The sequence below is a fragment of the Microcaecilia unicolor genome, chromosome 1 (genome assembly GCF_901765095.1).
Source record: "Microcaecilia unicolor chromosome 1, aMicUni1.1, whole genome shotgun sequence".
In the NCBI taxonomy this organism is placed as follows: Eukaryota; Metazoa; Chordata; class Amphibia; order Gymnophiona; family Siphonopidae; genus Microcaecilia; species Microcaecilia unicolor.
In genome coordinates this window covers 672,753,849-672,767,445 of record NC_044031.1, presented here as the reverse complement: position 1 = coordinate 672,767,445, position 13,597 = coordinate 672,753,849, and the positions used below count along the sequence as shown (strand labels likewise).

The 13,597-nt window shown below is 46.7% G+C and overlaps 1 protein-coding gene across 1 annotated transcript in view; it reads left to right on the top strand.

Annotated features, from left to right (window-relative positions):
* The window catches only part of UBE2Q2 (ubiquitin conjugating enzyme E2 Q2), a 114,111-nt gene that overhangs the window by 39,700 nt on the left and 60,814 nt on the right, over positions 1-13,597 (top strand). Inside the window, exon 5 of the mRNA XM_030187412.1 lies at positions 7,726-7,866. Coding sequence (XP_030043272.1) covers positions 7,726-7,866 — 141 coding nt within the window. The remainder of the gene's footprint in view (positions 1-7,725; positions 7,867-13,597) is intronic.

Genomic DNA, 13,597 nt, shown 5'->3' with positions numbered 1-13,597 from the left:
GTATGTTAAGGGGGGCCTTGAATCAAATAGATTGAAAATTCTGCAGGAAACAAAGCACATCTTGGAATCCCAATGGATTTAAATTCCATGTGTAAAGGGGAAAAGGATAGTGATAGAAGTGTACTACCGTCCACCTGGCCAGGATGAACAGACGTATGTAGAAATGTTATCAGAAATTAGGGAGGCTAACAAACTGGGCAACACAATAATAATGGGTAATTTCAATTACCATGATATTGACTGGGTAAATGTAACAGGGCATGCTAGGGAGGTAAAATTCCTTGATGAAATCAAGGACTGCTTTATGGAGCAGCTGGTATAAGAGCCAACAAGAGGAGGAAAAATTCTAGATCTGGGCCTTAGTGGCGTGCATGATCTGGTGCAGGAGGTAATGATGCTGGGGCCGCTTGATAACAGTGATCATAATATGATCAGGTTTGATATCGACTTTGGAGTAAGTACACACAGGAAATCCAATTTACATCTTTGGAGTAGGTATAATCTTGTGCATGAGCATTTACACACCTGTTGGGGTTCATGCCGAGAGCCTGTTTTGTAAAGGAACATAGGCACTTATGTTGATTTTATAAGATAGGTGTTCCTTGTCATCAAGCAGATGAAGCCATTACGTATGGGTTATGTCCATCAACCAGCAGGGGAGATAGAGAGCACTCAAACTTTCACAGTGCCCTCTTGGCCAGCTAGCTCCACTGCCTCTTCAGTATTCTCTATCTCCCTTAGCAGGGTGGCTGCAGCTTGTTCGAGCTCCAGAAAAATCTGCCGGGAGGTGGTTCCTGGCTTGCCAGTTGTTAACCGGGGTGTTGGAGGCTATAGCAGCTTCACTTTAAAGGCACATAGGTTAGCCCTTTCCCTGCCTTACCCATACCTCTGTGGATGTGGACATATTGCCTTGCTTTCCCTGTCCTTACCCACCAACAGTGGATGCAGGCATATAGGTTCGCCCTTTCCCTGCCTTTCCCACTCATCTGAGCCTCCGGAGTCTTCAATACCTCTGCTTTCCTCACAGCTTAAAAAAAAAAAAAAGTCGCGTTTTTAAATGCAGAGACGCTGGAACAGAGGTTTTGACCTGATTTTCAGCAGGATCGTAGTTGTACACTAGATCCTTTGAGGTAAGAGTGTTTTCCAACTCCTCCGGGGTGGGCCCGCGATCGGGGCGATTTTGGCGCGAACCGCCATTTTTGGATTTTACCGCCGTTTTTCGGCGATGGCTGCGGACAATGTAAAGCGCTGTTCCACTTGTGGCAAGCGCAAATCAGCAGCAGGGCTCTGTAAATCGTGCTGTATTGGCGTAGGAGTCGGCTCGAGCATGGCGAGCGATGTTTCTTCCCGCTCTGAGCTGGCAGCGGGCGCCATTTTGCTTACACCGCATGGCGCGGCCTCCGTGGACACGGAGAGACCTGAGCCGGATGGGCACCTCGAGATGAGGTTATTTCAGGAGTGGCTAGCACCGGACAAGATTTGGGTGCCCAGGGTGAGATTTTCTCCCCGGATTTTGTGCTTTTGCTGCATAAAGCATACATGATGAAAAGAGCCCTTCCTCAAGGGTCGCCTGAGGCTCCTCTGATTGCCCCCCCCCCCCCGATGGATTCTGGCCTGGGACTGCCCAGTGAGGTTTTTTTCCCGGATGCTTGGCCTAAAGATAAGCGCAGAAGGGTTAATTCCCCTTCAGATTGTGGTGCACCTTCCCCCCCCCCCCCCCCCCCCCCCCCCCCGTGGTTGGGGTCTGAGGATTCGGAGAACTCTGACAGACGTTCTTGGTCTGAGGAACCAGAGTCAGGTGCGGATTTACCACAGGATCTGGATGATCCCTCCGCGGTGAGGATTTTCCACCGTGATGAGCTGCCAGCGCTTATTTCAGATACCCTGCAGGCCCTCTCGATTGAATATCCTGACAGTGGCATGGCCTCCTCGGGTAATCCCAGGATGGCTAGTACCAAGAAAGCTGCTCAGGCCTTCCCTTTGCATGACTCCATCCTAGAGCTTGTTTCGGCTCAGTGGGCTGACCCCGAGGGACCTTTGAGAGTTTCCAGGGCTATGGGGCAGTTATACCCTCTGCGTGAGGGACATATGGCTCATTTTCAAATGCCTACAGTGGATGCCCTAGTCACTGCGGTGACAAAGAGAACTACCCTCCCTGTTGAAGGAGGTGTTGCCCTGAAGGATGTTCAAGACCGTAGGCTGGAAACAGCGTTGAAACGGTCCTTTGAAATTGCAGGTCTCACTGTTCGGGCGTCTGCATGCAGCTGTTATGCTGTGAGAGCCTGCCTAGCTTGGCTGCAACAGGCAGTGGCTCAGCCCGGAGATGGAGCGGAGCCCTTCTTGGATGTGGCTCCGCGGATGGAGGTGGCCTTGTCCTTTCTGGCTGATGCCCTTTATGACCTTGTCAGAGCTTCGGCTAAACAAATGGCAGTAGCAGTGGCGGCTCGCCGTCGTCTGTGGCTACGACACTGGGTAGCGGACATGGCCTCTAAGCAAAGGTTGGTGAAGTTGCCTTTTCAAGGACTTCTCCTATTTGGTGAGGAGTTGGAGAAAATTGTGAAAGGCCTGGGTGATCCTAAACCCCAGCGCTTGCCCGAAGATAGGCAGAGGCCTTCCTCTAAGGGCCAGGCGGTCCACTCCTCGTACAGACCTCGCTTCCATGAAGCTAGAAGGTACCGCCCGGGGCGTTCTGCTGGGTTCACTTCACGTGCCCGTGGTCAGCAGAGGAACTCCTTTCGCTTGGACAAGCGTTCCGCAGCCGGTGGCTCAAGACCAGGAGTTCAGGGGCAACCCTCTCAATGAGGGTGCGCCGGCCCTCTCCTCGATGCCTGTCATCGGAGGACGGCTTTCCCTCTTTGCCGAGGAGTGGGCCAAGATTTCCTCAGATCAGTGGGGTCTGGACCTGATCAGAGATGGATACAGAATAGAATTCAACGCCCCAGTAAGAGACTTGTTTGTGGAGTCCCGATGCGGTTCTGCCGTCAAACGGGCGGCGGTGGAGGAGACTTTGCAAGGTCTGATTCTGTTAGGGGCTGTGACCCCGGTGCCTCCCGCCGAGCAAGGCTGCGGCCGATACTCCATCTACATTGTGGTGCCGCAAAAAGGTGGGTCCTTTCGCCCTATTCTGGACTTAAAAGAAGTGAACAAGTCCCTGAGAGTGCGGCATTTCCACATGGAATCCCTGCGCTCCGTCATTGCGGCGGTACAGCCAGGAGAGTTTCTCACGTCTCTAGACCTGAAAGAAGCTTACTTGCACATACCGATTTGGCCCCCGCACCAGAAGTTTCTGAGGTTTGCGGTGTTGGGAAAACATTTCCAGTTCAGGGCCTTGCCTTTTGGCCTCGCCACAGCTCTCCGAACCTTTTCGAAGGTAATGGTGGTAGTAGCTGCTTTTCTCAGGCGAGAGGGTATCAGGGTTCACCCGTACCTAGACGACTGGCTCATCAGAGCAGACTCTGCAACAGAGAGCTTACAAGCTACAGCCAGAGTGGTCTCAGTACTGCAATCTCTAGGCTGGGTCGTCAATATGGCCAAAAGTCACCTGACCCCTTCTCAATGTCTAGAATGTTTGGGGGCCAGGTTCGACACAGTCTCGGGCTATGTGTTCCTACCCGAGCTAAGGCGGTGCAAGCTTCAGAATCAGGTCCGTCTGCTCCTGAGGATGCCCTGCCCGCGAGCTTGGGACATTGTCCAGCTGCTGGGATCGATGACAGCCACGATGGAAGTGGTACCCTGGGCGAGAGCGCACCTGAGACCTCTACAGTATTCCCTACTCCGGAGATGGTCTCCTATTTCTCAGGATTACCAATGCAGACTTACTTGGCTCCCTGCGGCCCGACTCAGCATGGAGTGGTGGCTCTCGGACAGCATGCTGCGGCGAGGAATGCCGCTGACGCTCCCCGTTTGGTGCCTAGTGGTAACAGATGCCAGTCTGAAGGGCTGGGGCGCACATTGCAAGGGGAAGCATGCCCAGGGTCTATGGACACCCGAGGAGTCGGAGTGGTCCATCAACCGCCTAGAGTTGAAAGCGGTGTTTCAGGCGCTTCTGGCCTTTCAAGTGACCCTGGAAGGATTGGCTGTCAGAGTGATGTCGGACAACACGACAACGGTGGCCTATATAAATCGACAAGGCGGAACACGGTGTAGAGCACTAGCCGCGCAGGCCGAACTGATTTGCCACTGGGCCGAGCTGCATCTTCAGTGTCTGTCGGCAGCTCATATTGCAGGTCAGAGCAATGTGCAGGCCGATTATCTGAGCAAGCATCAGATCGATCCAGCAGAATGGAATCTGGCAGACGAAGTATTCCTGCAGATCTGTGCCAAATGGGGCAAGCCCGTGATGGATCTAATGGCGACAAGTGCCAATACCAAAGTCCCGTGCTTCTTCAGCAGACGGAGAGATCCTCGCTCGGCAGGGTTGGATGCCTTGGCTCAACCCTGGCCTCCGGGTCTACTTTATGTGTTTCCCCCATGGCCCTTGATAGGGCGCCTGCTCTTGCGGATTCGGCTGCACCCAGGAGAAGTGGTCCTCATTGCCCCGGATTGGCCAAGGAGACCTTGGTATGCAGACCTCCGACAGATGCTCCTGGAGGCTCCTCTGCCGTTACCTCTGGTACCGAACCTGTTGACTCAGGGACCGGTAGCCATGGAGGACGCCGGCCGCTTTGGTCTTACGGCATGGCTATTGAGAGGGCGCAATTGAGGGATAAAGGTTATTCCAATAAAGTTATTTCCACTCTCCTGCAAGCCCGCAAGCGGTCCACTTCCGTGGCTTATGCCAGGATTTGGTGCCTGTTTGAGTCTTGGTGTGCTTCCAGAGCCATTGCTCTAATGCGGGCTCCTGTCTCGCCGATTCTGGACTTTTTGCAGGAAGGTGTACAAAAAGGCTTGGCCTATAATTCCCTGTGGGTGCAGGTGGCAGCGTTGGCCTCCCTTCGTGGTAAGGTGGAAGGCGTGTCTTTGGCTGCTCACCCAGATGTGGCACGGTTTCTTAGAGGGGTGCTTCGGCTCCGACTTCCTGTGCGAGCACCCTGTCCAGCTTGGAACCTGGGGCTAGTTTTGAAAACCCTGCAGGCATCTCCTTTTGAGCCGCTTCGGCGAGCATCGGAGAAAGATTTGACACTGAAGGCTGTTTTTCTGGTGGCCATTACCTCGGCGAGACGGGTGTCAGAGCTCCAGGCGCTGTCCTGTAGAGACCCATTTCTGCAATTTTCAGAGTCCGGAGTCACGGTTCGGACCGTGCCTTCCTTTATGCCTAAGGTGGTTTCAGCCTTTCACCTAAACCAGCCCATTTTCTTGCCCTCTTTTTCAGAGGAAGAGTTTCCAGAATCTTTTGGGCAGCTGCACCTTTTGGATGTGCGCAGGACTCTGCTGCAGTATCTGCGAGTTACTAACTCTTTCAGGACTTCTGATCATCTGTTTGTTTTGCTATCCGGTTCTTGCAGAGGGTCTCCAGCGTCTAAAGCCACTATTGCCCGCTGGCTCAAAGAAACTATCTTTTCAGCTTATCTGCTGGCCGGCAGGGTTCCGCCTGTAGCCTTTAAGGCGCATTATACTAGAGCGATTTCTTCCTCTTGGGCTGAAACTGGAGCACTCTCTCTTCAAGAGATATGCAGTGCAGCAACATGGGCTTCTAAGCTCTCCTTTGCCCGACATTACAGGCTGGATGTGGCTGCCAGGAGGGATGCGCGTTTTGGTGCACAAGTGCTAGCGCGTGGTGTGGCTTGTTCCCACCCTATCTAGGGATTGCTTTGTTACATCCCATACGTAATGGCTTCATCTGCTTGATGACAAGGAAGGGAAAATTAGGTTCTTACCTTGGTAATTTTCTTTCCTTTAGTCATAGCAGATGAAGCCATGAGCCCTCCCTGTATGATTGTCTGTATGCTGTGAATCTGTTTTTCAGGTTCTGTTCTAATTTCCTGAAGTTCCTTCCTTGGGAGAAAGTTGGAAAACAATCTTCAGATTCATGTTCAGTTTAAATTTAGGAGGATGTGTTCATTCCCTCCAGTGTGTTGGGAGGATGTGTGATTCCCTCCAGGAGGCGCGTGTGTTCCCCTCCAGTTCTATAAATAGGAGGATGAGTTCATTCCCTCCAGTGTGTTGGGAGGATGTGTGATTCCCTCCAGGAGGCGCGTGTGTTCCCCTCCAGTTCTATAAATAGGAGGATGAGTTTATTCCCTCCAGGAGGATGTGCATTCCCTCCTTTATGAGTTCATGCTCTTGTGGGCCATCGTTCGCTGTGAGGAAAGCTCTTGTGATGCCCATTGCGGTTTGTCATACTGCTTTGGAAGCTTCAAATACTGAAGAGGCAGTGGAGCTAGCTGACCAAGAGGGCACTGTGAAAGTTTGAGTGCTCTCTATCTCCCCTGCTGGTTGATGGACATAACCCATATGTAATGGCTTCATCTGCTATGACTAAAGGAAAGAAAATTACCAAGGTAAGAACCTAATTTTCCCTTCTGTTATAAAATTGCTCCCCTCCCCATATGGGTAATTTTAATCTTCCCAAATGGCTGCAAAGTCAGCAAGTACATTTTTACCCAGGGTCTTTGTACCAGTTTTCAGACGTGAAAGTGTGCATATGTAATTTTTTTTAAATATACTACTCTTCATATTGTAGCAATTCCCAACCTAACCGCTCCCCGAATGACATGGGAATGCCTTCACTAAATGTGGATACAAGTCCAGGTATTCCTTAGCAGGCATACCTTTCACTGCATGCTGAGTGAGCAGCTCACGCATAACCCCTTAACTGTGTAAATCCATTTCACATACTTAAATGGCTTCAGATAATTGAACTCCCTGTCGTGCTTTTGAGTAGATATCTACATTTGGATGTCTGATGACCCAAATGCTTTCTCTGTCTCTGCCCCTTCCCCTTTTCCCATATGCATGGGCATGGCATTGAATGGGACGTTATTTTTCTGTAACCCACTATCTCGTTAACTTTGTCTCTGCCTTCTAACCTAGAAAAATCATATTGCTGCCTGTCACTTTACAACCCCAAAATTTCAAACCTCTAAAGCATTTTCCAAATTACAGTGGTAGGGGGCATGCACACAGCCACGCAAGCCTCTTTCCAAATAGAATGGAGTCTAGAAATAAAGGAAAGAGTAAACTTCAGAGAGGAAGTATTCCTCCTTTATCTGAGCCATTAATAAGCAGCTGAGTTTGGGCCAGTTTTAACCAGTTGATTCAGTGGGATTGACTTGTCTGTGTACATGTGCTTCATTTATGAGTTGACAGTCTACATGGCCCAATCAAATCTGTGTGAGCCATGTTATGACAGCTCTGTGATAACCTGGCTTTTCTCAGAGATTAAGGGGAGTTGTTCAAGTTCTGTCTGCGTGGGTGTTGGACAAATGGCCACTGTAAAGCTGCATGTTTTCTTCAAAGTCAGCACCATGGAATTTTTAAAAATCTTTTGCTTCCTGGATATAGATGGCTTTAAATCAGTGGTTCCCAAACCGGGTCCTGGAGGCACCCCCCAGCCAGTCAAGTTTTTTCAGGATATCCACAATGAATATGCATGAGAGAGATTTGCATACAGTGGAGGTAGATAGTGCATTCCGATCTCTCTCATGCATATTCATTGTGGATATCTTGAAAATGTGACTGACTGGGGGGGGGGGGGTGCCTCCAGGACCAGGTTTGGGAACCACTGCTTTATATTGTTGTAGATGAGAAGTATCAAGTTAAAGGACTATTTTAATCCTCCTTTAGGATATTGAAGACCTGGATCATTATGACATGAAGGAAGAGGAGCCTGTGGATGGAAAAAAATCGGAGGATGATGGAATTGAAAAAGAAAACTTGGCCATTTTAGAAAAAATTCGAAAAAATCAGAGACAAGATCATCTAAATGTAAGTGTGACTAGCTAAGTGGGTGAGAGCTTTCCTCTGTGAGCTCCATCATCTTGACTGTAGAGATCTGCAAGAGTACTACTGGCCATAGCTGTGGAGCTCTGAAGGTTGCTGCTACTTTCTGTATGCCTGCAGGGATTTAATTGTTCTGTTTTGTTTTTTATCATATATAATCAACCTATTAGCTACTTGGTGAACAAAATACACACATAATACATTTAAAACCCACAATAAAACAAAACACAAGTGATAAGCATAATGAAAAGGACTTCAGGCTTTTTTGTTTTGTTTTGGGGGTTTTGTAAATGCCAATTTATTTCCATGGCCTTGATTTAGACCTTTGTTGCTGTTACTCAAAGAACTCTTCAAGCTTTTTATGATGGCCTCTCCTTTCTTGGTAGACCCCACTCCTCTACTTATTCTAGGAGATTTCAATATCCAATCTCTGATCCCAAGGATCTGTTAGCCTCTGATTTCCACACCTTCCTTTTTGATTCAAATCTAGTTCACCATGTTCATTTTCCTACTCATGCTACTGGACAGACTCTTTGATTTGATTATTACTCCTAGTAGCTATTCCATTATCGACCACCTTAATTTTCCTATCCCTTGGTCTGATAATTTACTATTTGAAAAAAAAATGTTTTCTATGCTCCTTCTCCCTTTACAGATGTTTCCAGAATCTAGATAGTGTTACCCGTGAATGTTTTGCAACCCACTGCCCCAAATTTCCCTCAGTTTCCTCTTTCTTTGAAGAATTCTGTTTCTACCTGGAATTCCACTATGTCCAGCCATGGTGATAAAGTTGCCCCTATTCACAATGTCAAACATCAGTGCTGAAAAACTCATTTCTGGTTCCATTATGGTCTTGGGCTTCTTGAATACCAGCTTTGCCATTTTGAACATCAATGGCATAGGACTGTCCTTCCAGCACATTTGTCCCTGTTAAAGAATGCTTCTGCTTATTATTGATTTATTTATTACATTTGTACCCCGTGCTTTCCCCGCTCATCGCAGGCTCAATGCGGCTTACATAGTAACAAGAGAATACAATCTGTAATGCGGCTTACATAGTAACAAGAGAATACAATCTGTAGTATCAAAATCAACAAGGATGTATGTGATAGGACAATGAACAAGGCGTAAATGGGATAAAAGAGGTATGAGTGAAAGGAGAGGGATAGGTAATGAGGTGGAGCGATAAAGGAGAAGTTAAGGAAGAGCATGGAGGGTAAGTGGTTGGTAGGAGAATATCTGAGTCATTGTTATTAATGATTAGATGAACCGATAAGTAGATGGGTTGCTTATGTTTGCTTATGATAGGTCAAGTCGTTTGAGTAAACCTATTTGAATAGATGGGTTTTCAATGGTTTCCTAAAGGGAAGATATTCACTAATTGACCGAATGCTTATTATAGTATGTCCATCACTACAGTTAAAAAAGAAAACTATTCTAGGAATACAAAGCCCTCACGTCTTTTTAAAATCCTTAAGCACGTTACGAATTCATCACAAAACCATACTTCATCATTTTCCTGGATGATTTTGCAGTTGTATTTACCAACAAGATAACCCGTCTCCAAAGTTCTATTGGATCAACTACTTTACCTACGTTAGGTGCTCATATTGCCATGTTTTCTTGTAATATCTTTTAATTTCTTCAAATTCCACTGCAGTCTGAGGTTCTTAAGGCAATTTTCACTGTGAACTCTTTTTTGCTCCTACTGATTTTCTTCCTAACCACATTTTGAATCAACTCTTCAGCTCCTTCATTGTTCTAGGCAAAGAATAGTGTAGCTTAAACAGCCAGCTTAAACCATCCCCATGTAGAAGGTTTACCAGTAGATTCTCAATTTTTAAATCTTCAACATGATCCTCTGCAGGAATGCTCTCATTAGTTCTGGACTGTTAGAATTGATTTTATGATTTCTCAGATTGGCCTCTGACAGCATTTCTTGTGCTCTCCTCAGCAGTCAGTTGCTTATTCTGTAGTAGGTAAAGACTTCAAACCATCTACATAAGCATCTGTCAGTGAAGCGTCTGGCATATATGCCATATTCTCTTTCACCTTCTTGGGCTGTCCTTCTAAGCCCGTAGGTTGCTACTGCAGGTGATGGACTATTACCAAATACATGAACTCTCATTCTGTATTCTGTGATTTCATGGGTGATGTTAACTGTCACGGTATCACAGGAATCTCAGTGAATTTCTGTAGTCTGGGTGTATGACAAAGCAATAGAACATTTGCTGGATAACTGCTATTAGGGCTATAGAGTCCTTTCTGAAGCGAATCAAGACTCCTAATAGGCTGTTAATCTTATCAGGCCCAGAAAGCATCGCATTGAAGGGGGTCTTTTACTAAAGCTTAGTTCAGGTTATCTGCAGAAAGACCCATAGGAATAAAATGGGCTGTGCTGCAGATAACTCTCGCTAAGCTTTAGTAAAAGACCCCCTGTGAGATTCCTTGAAATTGCGCACAATCCTGATCTGGCCTGCCTTTTGTGGATGATACCACAGGTAAGTACCAACATTCTTCGGTGTCCTTTGAATGATGGAGCTGGCTCTGCATGGCTGTTATCCAGCATGTTCTATATGAATGTTGTAAAGTTCTGTTTCCTCTTTGGTTTCTTTCTCGGAGTCTGTTGTCATGAAGTGAGACAAAAGAGAGCTTGTCTGTTAGGTAGTCGTGTTCTGGGTGTCCGGATGGTAGTGGAGCCACCCAGCTGTTGGACTTGTCCTTGTAGAATTCCTTATCCATAATTCTCAAGAACTCTGTCTTCTACTGAAAGAGTCGGTTTGTCATCATCCTTTGTGACTGAAACACCGAGTTCCCCAGATGCTCTTGTAAATCTGGTGGATGGGTATTCTGACAAATGGTTGAACTGCGGCTCTGGTTCTTCCCAGCTGTAAACCTTCACGTGCAGGTAGTTATGACAAGGCTTGAACAAGGTGGTGGGCCTATTTTCCAGGATGCATGTTTGTAGACATCTACACTCTGTCTCCTCAAGACAGATTTCACCTTCTATTACCCAACCCAGGGTGAGTCGGTAGGCATATGGGATGTCAAGAGGACCTGCATGTGATCCTCGAACTCTTCCTGACAAGAGTAAGATCTTACTATATCAAGGCTTTGTTCTTTACTGTAGAACAATATCACAACTCTGCAATCGCTAAATTATGTCCTCAGCAAAACAAATAAGACTAAGTGATCTGAACACCTCAGCAGTGCAACTCACTGGTCAATCTCAAACGCTGTGAGAATTTACAGCACCCACCTCCTCATTGGTGTTGCAGATCAATTATTAAACTGACTGTTTTTGATTTTGTACCATATTCATTATTTATAATAATTTATAATGGCAATACAAATTCTTCACTATACCATAATGTTCTTAGCCAATACTTATCTTAAAAGATATGACTTCTGTCAGACAGGGGACCCTACGTCTGACATGATCAGGCTTCACCCATAGGGCAGTCTTAAGAACTGTCCCCTAAATCGCCACTAACTCCAGCTTAGCTCATTTCATTTAGGATTTCTCTCTCAAATTCTAAATGAAATGACCTAACTCTGCAGATACTCCGCTATATGTTGGAGATGGTGATGGTGCTGCGCAACCTCTGGTGTGGGAATTTCTTCTTGGTTATCAGGTATCCAGTTAATTCAATAAGAGTCGATAGATGGGCCTTGTTGCTACCATCCATCACGTCTATCATGTATCCACATGCTCTTCTCCCTGTCCTTTTTGTCCTCCCTGTAAAAGATCTTGATGTTGTAGGGATAGTGAGCTCCTTGGATGTCCGGTCAAAGAACTCTGTCCTTGCCATGGACTGGTAAATCTGTTCATCTATGATGACATACATCTTTACTTTTCCTGGTTATTCTTGGGTATACCTTAGCTACACGTATCCTGGTGTATGATCGTTCACTTCGGCCTCCTCCACACACATGTACAGTTCGGAGTAAGGTTTGATGATGATGCTTGCTCTACCTCCTTCTCCCCACCGTGACTTGTCTCTGAGGCTGGGTTTCTGCAGAAGTAGGCTTACTCTTCTCCGGGTGTAAGGCACTGACATTCTGGTCACTATTGCATTCTGTACACTTGATGGCTGCTTTACAGTCTTTAGCCATGTGCTTGGATGAAAAACATTTGTAGCGGATTCTGTACTTTTTCAACAGATCTTTATATTCTCTTAAGGGTTTCTCCCTAAACCCTGTACAGTTTTTTGAGAAGATGAGGTTTCTTTTATATATAGGACACTGTCTGTCAGGATCCTCTATCTTCTCTGTAGTAGGAGGGCAATCAGTTGGTGGAATTACTGTGGGTGAGACATCAATCATGTGTACAGCTATAGTCTTAGTGTTGCCGTACTTCTTGACAGCCTTTCCATATGGAAGTAGCATGTCTTGACTTCTTCAGGTACATCAGACATGAAGCTGGGGTCATTTCTCCTCTTTGCCAAATCTTGGATGAACTTCACAAAGACTGTGAATGGAAGAAACTTCTCTCAATGGTTGTGTTTATACTTGGTGCCTACTGATGACTGTTTTTCTCTTATGTCATATGACAGCTTTGATATAATCTCATTTGTGCCTCAAGCTGTATAGTCTGGAAGGTTTGGATCTTCCTCGTGTGCTTCCAGTTCCTGGAGGAGGTCGCCCAATCCCTGTAACTTGTTATCTTTATTTGTGACCTTTGGGGGAACTCCTTATTCTTTTCATCAGTGCTTGTTAGATAGCTTCTGGGCTGCCATAGCACTGGTCTAGTCTCTCCCACATATCTTTCAATCCTCTGGAGGGGTCGTTCATCTGGTAATCCTTTCACACGCTTGGCTGACTCTGTTCCCAACCATTTTATTATCAAGATCATTTCTTGATTTTGAGGGTGGGCTTCATAATTGCCATGGCAACCTTAAAATTAGAATTCCAGGACAGTCATTGAGTAAGCCCCATGTCCACTGTTTTTTGTGAGCCATGTAGGTTGCCAGATCCTCTTTCTGTGAAGTTTCTAGTGCGCTGGCAGTAGGTGCCTGGAGCTGGCTGTGTGCTGGGGTTTTTCTGAAGTGACTTCCAACATGGAATGTGTTTGGTCAGGTAGCTCTTGCTTAATCACAGGGTGTTTCGCTGTGCGTAACTGCTCAACTTTTATCTGAGCCCAGTTCATGTGTAGCACCAGAATCTGGTTGAAATGAAGCGTTTTCCCTCGGTGTGCTTTCCCAGATTGAGAGCCAGTGGTAGTGCATCCGTATGCGTGTAAGCATGTGGATCAGTGTGGTGACAGTTTGCCTTAACGATAAGTACTAATAGTAGTAGTGGTGTGTTTTGCCTTAGGCTTACTTCTTTTGGCGAGCAAGACTCTTGTGGAGGAACGTGATTGCTCAGAATCTGATGACTCAGAGTCACTGTGACTGTGCACTTTTGTGAGCCAAGGTATGGGCCTTCCGATATGCTGCTGTTTGTTGTGGAGAATCTTCTGCGATGACCCTCCCTGCCATCGCGCCTTGTAGTTTCTTCAAGTGCTTTTATTTGGTCCTTGAAGATAGCTGCTTTTTTTTTTCTCTTGCTGTAGCAGTTTCAGGGCAGTGTCGCATTCTCCCTTCTTGCAGAGGCAGCAGCGATGGTGGCGACAGTGGCTTCTGCTGTGGCAGCATTAGCCTTGGCACTGGGAGCCGCAGCATTAGCCACTACTTGCTTCTAGTCTGTTTTTTGTTTTCAATTTTTATAGCTGTTT